The 12,424-nt window shown below is 47.8% G+C and overlaps 2 protein-coding genes across 2 annotated transcripts in view; both read left to right on the top strand.

Annotated features, from left to right (window-relative positions):
* Nucleotides 1–955: 955 nt before the first annotated feature.
* Nucleotides 956–1,510, top strand: LOC108159342. Its single transcript, XM_017292541.2, has 2 exons — nt 956–1,017; nt 1,067–1,510. Exon 2 carries the CDS (start codon nt 1,084–1,086, stop codon nt 1,438–1,440), a length of 357 nt encoding a protein of 118 aa, XP_017148030.1. The 5' UTR covers nt 956–1,017; nt 1,067–1,083; the 3' UTR covers nt 1,441–1,510.
* Nucleotides 1,511–11,733: 10,223 nt separating this feature from the next.
* The window catches only part of LOC108158029 (protein muscleblind), a 129,893-nt gene continuing 129,202 nt past the window's right edge, over nt 11,734–12,424 (top strand). Inside the window, exon 1 of the mRNA XM_033392202.1 lies at nt 11,734–12,177. The gene's annotated coding sequence lies outside the window, so the exon portion shown is untranslated. The remainder of the gene's footprint in view (nt 12,178–12,424) is intronic.

Genomic DNA, 12,424 nt, shown 5'->3' with positions numbered 1-12,424 from the left:
CTTGGTAAATTCACACAAAATGGGAAACAGGCACTGACAGACAGGCGCAGGCATTCAGGAATTATGGTCAAAAACAACAACAATTGGCCGAACATCCGCCACAAACTTTCGAAAAACAATTTTTTCACTTTGTCTGCCGCCTGGAAATATACATATATATTTTTTTGTTTTTTTTTTTAGTTTTATGGCATTTTAAAAGTAGTCAAAGGCATCCAGCGTGCACCATTTCCCCATCCCCTACCATTCGTCAGCGTCCCTGCTGCAGCGATTCCGGCATTTCACACTCCAGTGGCGTGAAAATTCATTAAAAAATTGTGTTTAACACGGGGAAAAGAAAAACAAAAACACCAACGGACATTTTTTCATTGCTGGGATGGGGGCTCGCGGATCTTTTGCGTAATGGCAGCAATTTTGGGGCATACTTTTTGACATTTATTTGACGCATGGCAATGGATGTTCATAAATTTGAACAGACGAAATGCAATTTTCAAGCCACCCCCACTTGGAGCCCGAGCTCTGGCTGTGTCTTGAGTAGGCATCACTCGGTGGGACTGGGAGGCGGCCTGTCATCGCCAGTCGTGATGCCAATCAGCATACAATGGGGGCGCCCCCAGCTCTGGGGCCCCTCAGCTATATGTGGAAAAACAATTTAGACCGAAGACCAAACGGGGGGCGGGGTGAAGGAACAAAAGGCCTTGGTGACTTGTCAGAAAGGAGCAGTCTCATTTGTTATGCAAGCTACATTTCCGTTTCCGGTTAACACAGTTAACATACATACAGTCGAGGCTACAAACGATGGAACGTCAAGTCGAGGGAAGCGATTTGCATTTGTCGACTGATTAATTACAGGAGCCCGCCCGAGGAACTGCAAGGAAAAAACAAGATGTACGAGGCCAACAGCACGACAAAGCATTTCCCTTTGGGAAATGTAAGTGCCTTTAGTACTCTCCGAGATCCAGGACTCCACGAGCTTCCCGTCAAACACACAACTTGATTCGAAGATATTTCGAGCGATACGTAAGGAAGTCCAAATCCAATATCGCATTGAATTCTGATCGTCTTTTAGGGCAAAAGTAAACGACAATGGCCGATGGCTCACAATTCACGATACCGCCGTTCCCCTCGAACGAGACGATAAATCCCCAGGCCTACCATTCGAGGAATGTGAGCAAATCTTCGTGCCCGGGCCTGAGTTCGAGCATCTGGATGGTCCTCGGTGGCATGTTTCTGGCGGCTCGTATGTTGTGGTTGACCCTGCGGCCTGCAAGGCCCGAACAGATCGACGAGCTGGGCCTGCGTACGGGCGTTGGCGAGCGGGCAGAGGAGGATCGCCGGATACACCACTTGAGGTCGAATCGGCGGCACCGGAACCGGCACTTTCTAAGGTTCAAACGACGTTTCCATATGGATTATAGACAGCCGCGATATCTGCCCAGATAACTGGCACATCAATTGGGGGGAAATTACCACAAATCCTTACACTTATGACTTGAAATAAATTCTCCTTGGAAATAGCTTGTGCAATAGGTTTTACCCCTTTTTGTGGAATTCTGGGCTAACCGCTGCGTATACGTAATGGGGGGAAAAATATGCAAATATTTCGAAAGCGAAAAATACTTGTATTTGCGGCTTATTTGCATTTTTGCAACGAGCGTCGCATTGCGGTCGGAAGAGTCGCTTAAAATGCATTTAGGTCCCATTTAGGCCCTTCCATAGGCATATCAGGGGGGCGTGGTGGGTGGGTGTCCAACACGTACCGCCAATAAATCGTCCCTGCACAAATACGTTGAGTATCTGTTTGGCAGTTTATCATTATTTTCCAGCTTGAGGCACACATTAATAATTATCGCCGGTGCTGGGCGAATGACAATGGCCGAAAGGGGGGTGGTGCAGAAAGGGTTTGGGTGGCGGGGGGGTGTGTGATGGCTTCTGTTGACTGCCTCAATGTTGCATAATTGCGATAGGGGAGCCTGTTGTAAAGAAGACAAGTGCTGCAGGGCCACATCACGGACTCTCCATCATCACAAGCATCACGGCTACCCTCACCAGAGTCGTGGCAGACAAAACGGTATACTGCAGTGACTGTCAAGTCAAGTTGGCCGCAACACGTTGCCCCTAATGATTTATCATCGTTCATGCTTGTGCTTATGAGTGCTGCAAGATGATGATGATGATGATGATGATGATGATGATGAGTGCGAGAGTCTGCCTGATGCTCCTCAAGTGGTGCATCCTCTGGCAGAGCGTTAATGCACTACGCCCGGTGCTTCAGGCATCCTCCAGCTGCATTTAAGCCAACACCAATTTGTGCCGAGTGTTTGTCTAGCTTTTGGCTCTTGTGTGTGTCAATTTGGCTTCATCTTCCAATTGAATTTGGATTTGGATTAGCATTGCTTGGCCTTCAGTTGTGGAGCAGCAAACGAAACGATATGCTTTTGCTGGGAATGGCTAATCAATTGATTAATTGGCCAATTGTTTACATCTATGCAGGTGCTTGTGGCACTCGAAGCTCTGAAGCACAGAAGATAGTAACCTATTTCCGATAACAGAAACAGTATCGATACCTTCCACTTAAATGGCTCCTAGAATTAAAAGTCCAAGGCGAGGCCCAAAGTAGTTCCTTCTTCAAATTAAAGGCAATCAAGCAGAGTCCTGTTCCCATCCCCCCCCTTTCCTGATGGGTCCGGTGGCATCTTCTGTCCGGCAATGAAGACATTTTGAATAGCACAAAAACAAACAAGCGGCAAGGCAACCAAATGCCATAGCACTTGCCACTGCCACAGGCACTGGAACTTGCCACTGCCACCGCCTTTGGTCTTGCCTTCGGTCTGTACTTCTTTGGGTCTTAGCTCAGGTAAAAATAAATTGTAAATAATTCCGTTTATGCGGCATGCGAAGACAAAACACATAAAACTGCCAACCAACCAGCCAGCCAGCCAGCCAGCCAGCCAGCCAGCCATTCTAGCCAGGCCAAGACAAGGCGAGGGCCCCAACCGGAGAAGCCAGGGCGGGTGGAAGGTAAGGCGAACCCCAAGTGCTGTTAGAATTTACTACTGCTGTGTTGGAAGGGGTATGGGGCGTGTCGGGTGGGGCACGACGACGCTGCAGGTCATTTTCATGGCTGCCGTGGCATACGTAATTGAATAGCAGACAGCAGGAATAAGGAACAGGAACAGGAACCAGGTACTGGGATCGAATGGGGTTGACGATGCGGGGTGGAATGGATGGGAATGGAAATGGGAATGGGACGGACCAAATATACCTCGCACTCGTTGGATTAATTTTTAATGAATTCTCTCTCTCCTTTTGGCCCTGTCTGCTCTACGTAAAACTGTTTGCCTCTTCTCTGACTGGCTTCTTCTTCGAGTTCTTTTCCCAATCCCACTGCTGCGACGTCTTGCATTTAGACCGTCTTTATTTGCGGCAGCCAAGACAAATACACAATAAAGAGACGTCAGAGACATGTGTGTGTTGAGTGTTTGTGTGTGAGTGTGTGTGGGGGGGATATAAAAACTTAAGTGAGCTTGAGCACTGCCAGGAGGCAGGATCGCATGGCGCACTTTAACCACTTCCGTCAGTCTGCCGCAAACTCATATGCAAATGGCAGAGCGCCAGAGCTGGCACAGGAATTATGAAGAATATGCCACGAAATGAAGGCGAACGCTGCTGCATGAAAACGCAAACAGATTAACATTTAAATTAAAAAAGCATAGGTCGCAAAAAGCAAAGACAAACAAACAAGCGACGGGCAAGAGGAGTTCAACAGAGGGAGAGAGAGAGAGAGAGTCGACGGGTAGATACCCTGCTTGCCAGCTGGTACTGTGTAAAGTGTATTGGTAGCGGGTTAATTTCAAGGGCTTTCAAGTGAAAGGCGATGGAGGTAATCATCAGGCATGAACGTCTCATGGTTCATGCAATTTGATTACCTCCATATACCATGTATTTACGTAAATTTTGCTAGCTTTTTGCTTAGCCTCACATACCCGCTCTCCGAGGGCATGCAAACTGCAGCGAACATAAGCGCCGAACAAAAAGCTCATTCTCTCTCTTGTGCTGCTGGGCCTCCTGCCCACACACTCTCTCTCTTCTGCTGCTGAGCCTCCTTCCCTCACACTCTCTCACTTCTTCTACTGGGCCTACTTCCTACACTCTCTCGCTTCTGCTGCGGCTCTTCCTTCCCACACACTCTCTCGCTTCTGCTGCTGAACCACCGTCCCACACACCCTCCCTTTTCCGCTGCTGGGCCTCCTTCCCACACACTCCCTCTCTTCAACTGCTGGTCTTCCTTCCCACACTCTCTCTCTCCCTCTCTCTCTCTCTACGCGCTGGACTCTCAGTTGCGAAACAGCTGCTCGGCCCGCGGCATATTTTCGATTTTGTTGTGCCGCCTCACAATATTATTGTTGTGGCCGCTGCCACGTTTCGGTTTATTCCAAGATTTCTGTCATGCCATTTCCCTGTTTTGATTCCCTCTAAATTCTCGGGCCCGTGCCAGGTAAAGTAAACAACAATCAATATTTTCTATTCAATTTACCATTTCATTAATTTTTTGTTCTTATTGAAACCCGAAAAAAAAGCCGCAAAGCTGCAGTCGGCCCAAAGCTTTCGCCATGCATTCGAGGAAGCTTTCGGCCGTAAGCTCTGTCGGGCCGTGCAGTTATGCGCGCAAAAGTTACGAAAATTGAAAGTCAGGCTCGTGTAAATTAAAACATCGACAATAATGTGAACGAAATGTATGTGATAGAAACTCGACAAGTCGACCAGGACATTCCGAATAAATAGAGTTCCGCCGGGGCAAACAGAAAACACTAACCGGAAGCGTGCTCTAGTCCTGTTTCCCAGGGATTAAAGACGCCATAGAAAGCGGCAAAGTCCGAGAAATGTTTGCTAATGATTGGGTAAACAATTTTAATGAAGTTTCAGCCAGTCGGAGATTATTGAAAGCCAAAAGGTTCCATTAGACCATTAATCATATATACATTAGCCCTTTTCTCGAAGGCCAGGGAAGCTGGAAGCAATCAAAATATGGCAGCATTTACAGTTTCAGCTGAAACTCCAATAAGGAGGAAAATACCGCTTTCCCGACTCCCTCCCTACCTCCCTCCCTCCCTCCCACACTGCTTCTCAGCAAACACATTCTCAGATATTGCATAAATTATTTATGTAGTTATTTTTGTCTTTTGCCCTTGCCCCCTGCCGCCCCCCCTCCATCCGCAAATAGTTTCTCGAGTGCGGATTCAATTTTCCGGGAGGGCAGGACCCGTCTTGCATATTCAAATCAAATAAAATTCTTTGCTCAAAATTAAATGTTTAAAAATTTAAAAACTTGCTTTCACCGATGCTCTCCGCTCTCCCATGGGAATCGTTAATTTTTATCACTTCTCTTCTCTCCTGTCTCTGTCTCTGTCTCTGTTTTTGGCTGCATTCTGATGCTGAGAACTGCATTGGGGGCCAGCCATGGGGCAGGTGTTTGGCCATTTCCTTGAGACGGAATTTCTTATTAAAGCCCAGCAGGGGGGCCAGGACCAAACCGGACCGGACAGGCAGGAAGGAAGCCCCTGCGACCGCAAATGGGTGAGAAATGCAGTGGAAATTTGGTGCAGAGAAGAGAACGGTGCAGGGGATGCCTTTCGTGAAGACTCTGCATTGGGACGCGACATGCATACCTAATGACCGAAACTCTCTGCCAGAAAAGTAATAAAGCGTAACCAGCCGGGCAGAGGGTCAGGTCAAAGCGGAATTCGTCAGCAAAAGTAATGGGAATTGAAGGGAAGGCAGACAGGACAGACAGGACAGACCCCCCAAACGAGAGAGAAACGGAATCCAATGAAAGAATGACACAAACCGCTGCCTGCTTTTAGGCATCTCCATCTCCATCTCCATCTCGAGCTTCGTCTCCGGCTGATTATGAATACGGAATGGTGACCGCAGGCTGCAGTCGGAGTCCCAGCCCAGAGGTCGTCGCTCGGCGGTCGCTCGTGTCGCATACGTAAACAGCGTGCCACACGTTGCAGTTCTTTGTTGTAAATTGGGAAATATGCAAATCAGCCTCAGACGATCAACAGGATGGAGCGGAGACAGCGGAGTCATCCTCAGTCCTCATCAGCATCATCATCAGCTTGCATTCATTCCGGGTTCTGGTCTGGTCCAAGGGCTCCTCTCCCACTCTCTCTCTCTCTTTCTCCCATTTTCGGGTTAGATTTGTGGCCAATTCTGGCGGCGCGCGTGACCCGGACCCCGAGGCGCTACCGAACGACCTCCTTGGCTCGCTTTAAGCCATGGAAACCGACGGCCACTTGAAGGCCACAACTTGACCATAAGCTGTCTTTCCCTCTCCGGCCGCAGGTCCCTCGGTAATCGGCAATCGGCAGGGGCCTTTGGCAAGTGGCAAAAGTCTCTGTCATAATCCTAATTGGACAAGACCGAAAAAGTTTCTAGTTGGCATATTTTTAATGATTGCAAATCTGCTTCCAGAGTGCAATAAATATGGCCCTGAGTCCTTGATTGCCTTCTACTACAGGGTTCTAGTTTATGGAGTATCAATAAAATTAGAGCTAGCCCAATCCCTGCTGTTCAGTGTAATCTTAAAAGGATAAATTAAGTCCAAACACAGGCCGCTGAAAAGTTGTAAAAAAAAATATATAAAAATTAAAAACTTTTAGCCTACAAAATTTCAGCGTCCATTGCCAGGAAACGCAGGGGGTCACCGGAGGAGCCGGAGGAGCCCAAATGAGAGCCAGAAAAGGCGAAAGGCGAAAGAGAACGAGAAACGAAACCAATAAAGCAAAACAAATCCACTTAAATGGGCCAAGTGACGATGGCCACAGCCAAATGGGATGGTCGAGAGCGACGGCAGTGGTGGCAAAAGTGACAAAGTTAAATTCGAAACTCATAAATTGGCTTATCCACTTAACTGTTAACGGGTTCTCTCTGGCCAGGACCAAGTTTCGTTGCCAAAAAAAAAAAAAAACGACATGAGAAAAAACAGCACTCTCTCGCATACACAGGAAAATGGGTATAAACCGTTGGCTAATAATGGCGACGGGCCCAAAAACTGGCGCCTGCATCGATCAGGATATGGGCAGGACAGTCTCTGGCTCTCTGGCTCTCTGAATCGTCTCCTGCCCTTTCATTTGGCAGAAAAACTTTGCTCGTGCCTCCACCTCCGTCCAGGGGCTATCTGAACTTTTCGCATCATACTTCAATCAGCGTCAGTCAGTGCCGCCGCCGCATGTCCTTCAACTCTGCTGCACCCGGCCACGAGTCCCTGCAGGAGCCGCAAGTCTGATGGCTTTCTTACGCCCCGTGAGTCATGTTGTCCTCAATTTGTTGTGTGTCTTTTGGCCAGGAGTTTTCAACACAAAGCAGTGAAGGCACCCTTTCAGAGTATTTCCAGCTTGAATCACAGATGGATGGCTTCCAGAGCTGCAGGATTTATGAATGGTTAAGGATGGAGTCGCCACCTTTTTGGTTCGCTGCGACACATGCCACACTCTTCGTGCCCGGCTGCCATTTGCAACAAATTGCAGCTCATTAGTTCGAAATATGGCAGGGCAAAATGTAGAATAAATGCCGAGACAAAAGCATAAAACAGAAATTCAACGCGGACTTGGAAAATTGCAGGGAAATTTCCAGTTTTACATTGCAAATGTCTTGCAGCGGCACTGTGGGCCGGCTAGAGCAAGCCCCAGGCATAATCCAGCCCCAAAGCCAAGGCCATTTTTGGCCACCTGCCGGCCGCATGGCTGCCACTGTGGCAAGCAGCTGCAACTGATGCGAATTTCTTGCAAAAATTCCAGCCAAACGGAAAAGAGTTGAGCCAAAAGTTGCCATAAAAATAAAATACACCTGACGCCTTTCCCAAGACATGGCTTTAATGTGGCTTCAAGGGTGGGGCGTGGGGCGTGCAATCCTGGGGGGATCCTGGCCATACAAATATTTAGATGCAAATGCAAGTGAAATGTGTGCCGCATACAGAGAGAGAGAGAGAGACTCATTTATGGCATAATTAATTCGAAATTATACGCGTTCTGCTTATGTAATTTGCATATTAGTCGGCCAGCAGGCGGCCAGCAGAGGGGGTGGTGGGGGAGGGCATGCCACAAGCTGACGCTTCATTGCTGCCACACAGAACACATCCACATCCGGTCTCCAGGGCTTCCGCCGCCCTCCTGTCGGACTTTTTTTTTAGACAATGGCCATCATCGGGTGTGGGGCTCACTTCTTGGGGCTCCACAGATGATCCAAGTAATTGCAGGAGCATCAATACATCGCCGTTTGGGGTTGGGCCTGCCCTTGGGGGCCTGTCCCGTGCAGCAGCCAATGGGAGGAAAATCCGAAATGCAATTTTCCACTTGTTCGCTCCTTCAGACCAATTCGATCTGTCGTTTCTCGCTCGACTTTAATGCCATTAAATGTTTTCGCTGATTTTGCAGAAATGCTTTCTATTATTCATAGATTACCTCCCCCTGCCCTGTGCCCCCCTCCCCACCGCAACCATTAGCCCCCAGGCAAGACTTTTGTCTTTGTTTGACAAAAAAATTGTTGTATTTGGAATCGCGAATCCCCGAACTCCCACCCGATGGAAAGGCGTAGAGGTGTGGCCGGAGCTGTTGCTTGAGTAAAGTTTATTTGATAGGCGCGTGACACCCTTGGGGACTCCTCCGCTCATCATTTATTTAAACGAAATTCCCAGAAATAACATTTGTGCCTGGCATAACCAATGGCTTTAAAGCGACCCCGGAAAGGGGTCCAACACAGATCCAAGTTACCAAAAAAAAACAACTTGTTAATGGCCTGTGGTTACAGGCCTGTCACGTCACGTAGTTGAGAACTGAAAAAGTTTGCTCTTTGAACAGCTAATAAATAGCTCTCACCTATAAATAATTAACAAATTATCATAAATTACCCTCAAAGGCAAAAGGGGGGCAAACAAATATTTGTGACAAATTTCGTAATTAAATGAAATGGAAAAAAGAAACCCGGGGAAATATTATATATTTCCCCCTGAAAACTGAATAACTTCGAGCTGTGCTAGTGATGATAAAGTGTGCCACATCCGGCTGCCAGACAAAGTTTCGAGTTATCAAAACGCGAAAACCCGCAAAAATGTATTAGCTTTGTGGGGGCGAGGGGGGGCGAGGGGGAGAGCGGTGTGTCTAGACTGCTTACTTAATAATAATTTGCCAAAGAACAAGCAAACAAATGGGAGCCGAAAGGCATCTCATTTGAAGAGTCGAATCCCGGTGTCTGCGGAAAATAATCGTACGTAATATTTGCTGAAATTTACACCAGCCAAAGGAGAGAGCAAAATAAACCAACAAACATTGTCTGCCACTGTGTGTGTGTGTGTGATCAAATGGACACCGGATGTAGATGTAGAAGAGGCGACGAGACAACCGGAAGGAAGCCACCGATACTTGGCCAGCTTTTGTCACATTTTCAGCAGATTCTCAGCACAAGCCAGATTACCAACCGGCCTTCCTTCGCCGAAACTTTAAAAGACGGATACAGCCCCCACCCCCACCCCCCACCCCCGGGCCGGTGTGTGCGTGTGTCGGCGGGACACGCTCCGGGCCAAAGCCAAGACCGGAAAAGATGATTAATTCAAAGTTATTAGAAACCTGACTGAAATTTATAATGCCCCCAGCATTGGGAGGTGCGCGGGGGGGTGCCCCCAGGGAAAGAAGTGGAAATGACACTCCGTCAAGGCTGTGGCAATGCCTTTGCAGCCATCTCTGTCATCTGTGCGAGTGCATCTATTTCTATGGCCTGTGCTGCTGCTGCCCCCAGAGGTATGCAACACTTTCCGACCGGCTTAAGGCACCTGCCAGTCCCCCCCCCCCCCCCCCCCCTCATCCTTTCGCAAGCAAGGGGTTAATCAACACGACGCTCAATTATCTTTTCCGTTCTTTTGTGAGCCACGTGGCCGCTCTTCATTATGAATATTTGTTGGGGGCTAAGAGCATTGCATTTTTCAGCTCTACACAGAAACAAATTGCTTATCAACACAAGAAGAATAAGAAGCAGCAGCAGCCACAGCATTGGAGAGAAGGAGAGACAGAGAGACAGAGAGAGAGAGAGAGGTGGAGACTCAACCGCAAAATGCGGTTGAGCTGCAGGACCATTAATTTGTTTGTTGCCCCATCCACACACCGGACCTATGCGGTGGTTCAGGAAGGGGGGGAGTGGAAATCCTTAGACAATTTGAAATTAATATTTAAATGGCTATGCAAATTCAGTGGCAGCTGAAAATGAACAAGTGCCTGTGGAAAATGCTGCGGTCGCAGCGGAAGGAAACTATTTTCAACTTCACTGAACAGCAGATACTTTCCAACCTCCCCCCCTCTCGCCATATCTGGTTTTTTCTATGAGAAGCCAAAGAAAAGAAGCCTAAAAAGCCAAAAAAGTGCAAAGGATATAAAATTAAGAAGAAAATCCTTAAAAGTTTAACTTAAAGGCAAGCTTTTCTCTGGGAAAATTCCCTTAATTAGATGATGTCTAGTTAAACATCCAATGTTTATAATAAATGTTCGTACTAAGAGAATTTCCACTCGCGTAAAAGGGCAAATGGCAGAAATACTCAACATGAGAAGAAATACTGGGAACACTGGCAGCTCTTCACGACTCAAACGACTTTCACTCAGCTCTTAACAGAGAGCAGTTCTTAACAGAGAGTAGCTCTTAACAGAGAGCAGCTCATACAGAGAGCAGCTCTTAACATAGAGCAGCTCTAAGCATACAGCAGCTCTTAACATACAGCAGCTCTTAACAGAGAGCCCCTCTTAACAGACAGAAGCTCTTAACATAGCGTCTATTTCCCTTCTAAGAGAGCGCTTTCAATGGAGAGCTTTGCCGGTGGCGAGTGGTTTCATAAGAGCTGGCTTTGAGTGCCTTGTCGTGGCTGCTTCGCCGAGGTAAACAACATATGGTAACAACATACGGCCATATCTACAGCCGGAATCGGTCAATATTGGATAAAAGCAAACAATGGAAACTATTAAAACCGTGTTAAATGTGTTGACTCTTGCAATGACACCAAAATATTGCATAAAATGTAAACGAAAGAAAGACAAAGGGAAATTAAGAGGTGGGGGCCTCCCACTCGATCTCCTGCATTCAAGAGAGCGCCTTACCACATATAAATACAACTTGAAATTGGCAGCTGAACGGCTCTAAATTCTCACTCACTAGAGCCTAGCATGCGGCTACCGCAAGAGAGCTATGTGGCATTGCCTCTCACCATAGCATTTCACTTTCAATTGCCTTTCTCATGCACCGTTTCTATCGCACTTTGAGCGCTTCTCTTTGGCTCTGGCGCTGACTGTTAACATGATCTGCTGCAGCGGCAGTTAACAGCGGCTGCTAACATTCTGGCCATAGAATGGCTTTTGTTTGTGCTCTTGTTGTCGTTCTCTTTTTACTCTGGCTGCTTTCGGGCTTTGTCTGTTCCTTTTCGCCTCATTAACTGCAGGCGAGGCCGAAGCCGATTCGGCTGCTGCAGCTTCGTGCGGTGGTGGCCGATGCAGCTTCGGCTTCTTGAGCCAGAACAAAGCGGCCCACTCGGCTCCAGCCGCCTTTGAGTGCAACTGCAGTGGCAGCGGCGGCAGCAGCGCTGCCAGCGTCGAGTGCAACTATTCCTGGCGCTGGCGCTGGCGCTGCCGCTTCCGTTCTAGGCCGTGGCAGCCTTATGCCGCAATACGCATTCGCCTTCCGCCCAAGAAGCGCACCTACTGCAACCGACTGCAAGTGCCGCAAGTGCCTCACGCCTGCCAGCCAGCGCTGCTTCTGCCGCCTGCTCCTTCAGTCACCAGCCGACTGCGTTTCCGTGCGGTTCTAGTCGTTGTCCAGCCACAACAACACGGGTCTGCCCCTAGTTTGCCGTTAGTTCTCGCCTCTGCTCGGCTTCCTGCTGCCGCCGTTATCCTTGCTCGCGTTTCAGTTGCGCGCGCGTGCCTCTCCAGCCAGTGCGATCAGTGGAAGCACCGCAGAACCTCAATCGATCCCAAAACAGTTTGTGAAAAATCCGTGAATCCAATAGCGGAAAAACTGACCTTTCCCCGTGTTGAACTTTGCTTTTTTTGTGTGCAGCGAACTCTGTGAGGCCAAAGAAAAAGCCAGAAGTGCAGAACAGAAAATAAAAAAAAACTTAACTCAAATACAAGCCAACAGAAAAAGGTATTGCCAGCATCTTGGAATGGGAGATTGAGTTTAATTTTTGTTCATTTTATTAATTAATTTATTTTATTTTCTATAAATATTTGTATTCAAAAGTCCAAACGAAATAAAGATTTTTGCGTTATTATTTGTAGATTTATTCAAGAGTTTTTTGCATTCAAAAATATTTATCAAAGTGATTGATTTGAAATGTGTTTGCCTCGAAAACCCAGTCACAGGCAGAACCCCAGAGAACTCATTAGTTTGG

Source organism: Drosophila miranda, chromosome 3, assembly GCF_003369915.1.
Source record: "Drosophila miranda strain MSH22 chromosome 3, D.miranda_PacBio2.1, whole genome shotgun sequence".
Lineage (NCBI taxonomy): Eukaryota > Metazoa > Arthropoda > Insecta > Diptera > Drosophilidae > Drosophila > Drosophila miranda.
This window is presented reverse-complemented; position numbering and strand designations above follow the sequence as displayed.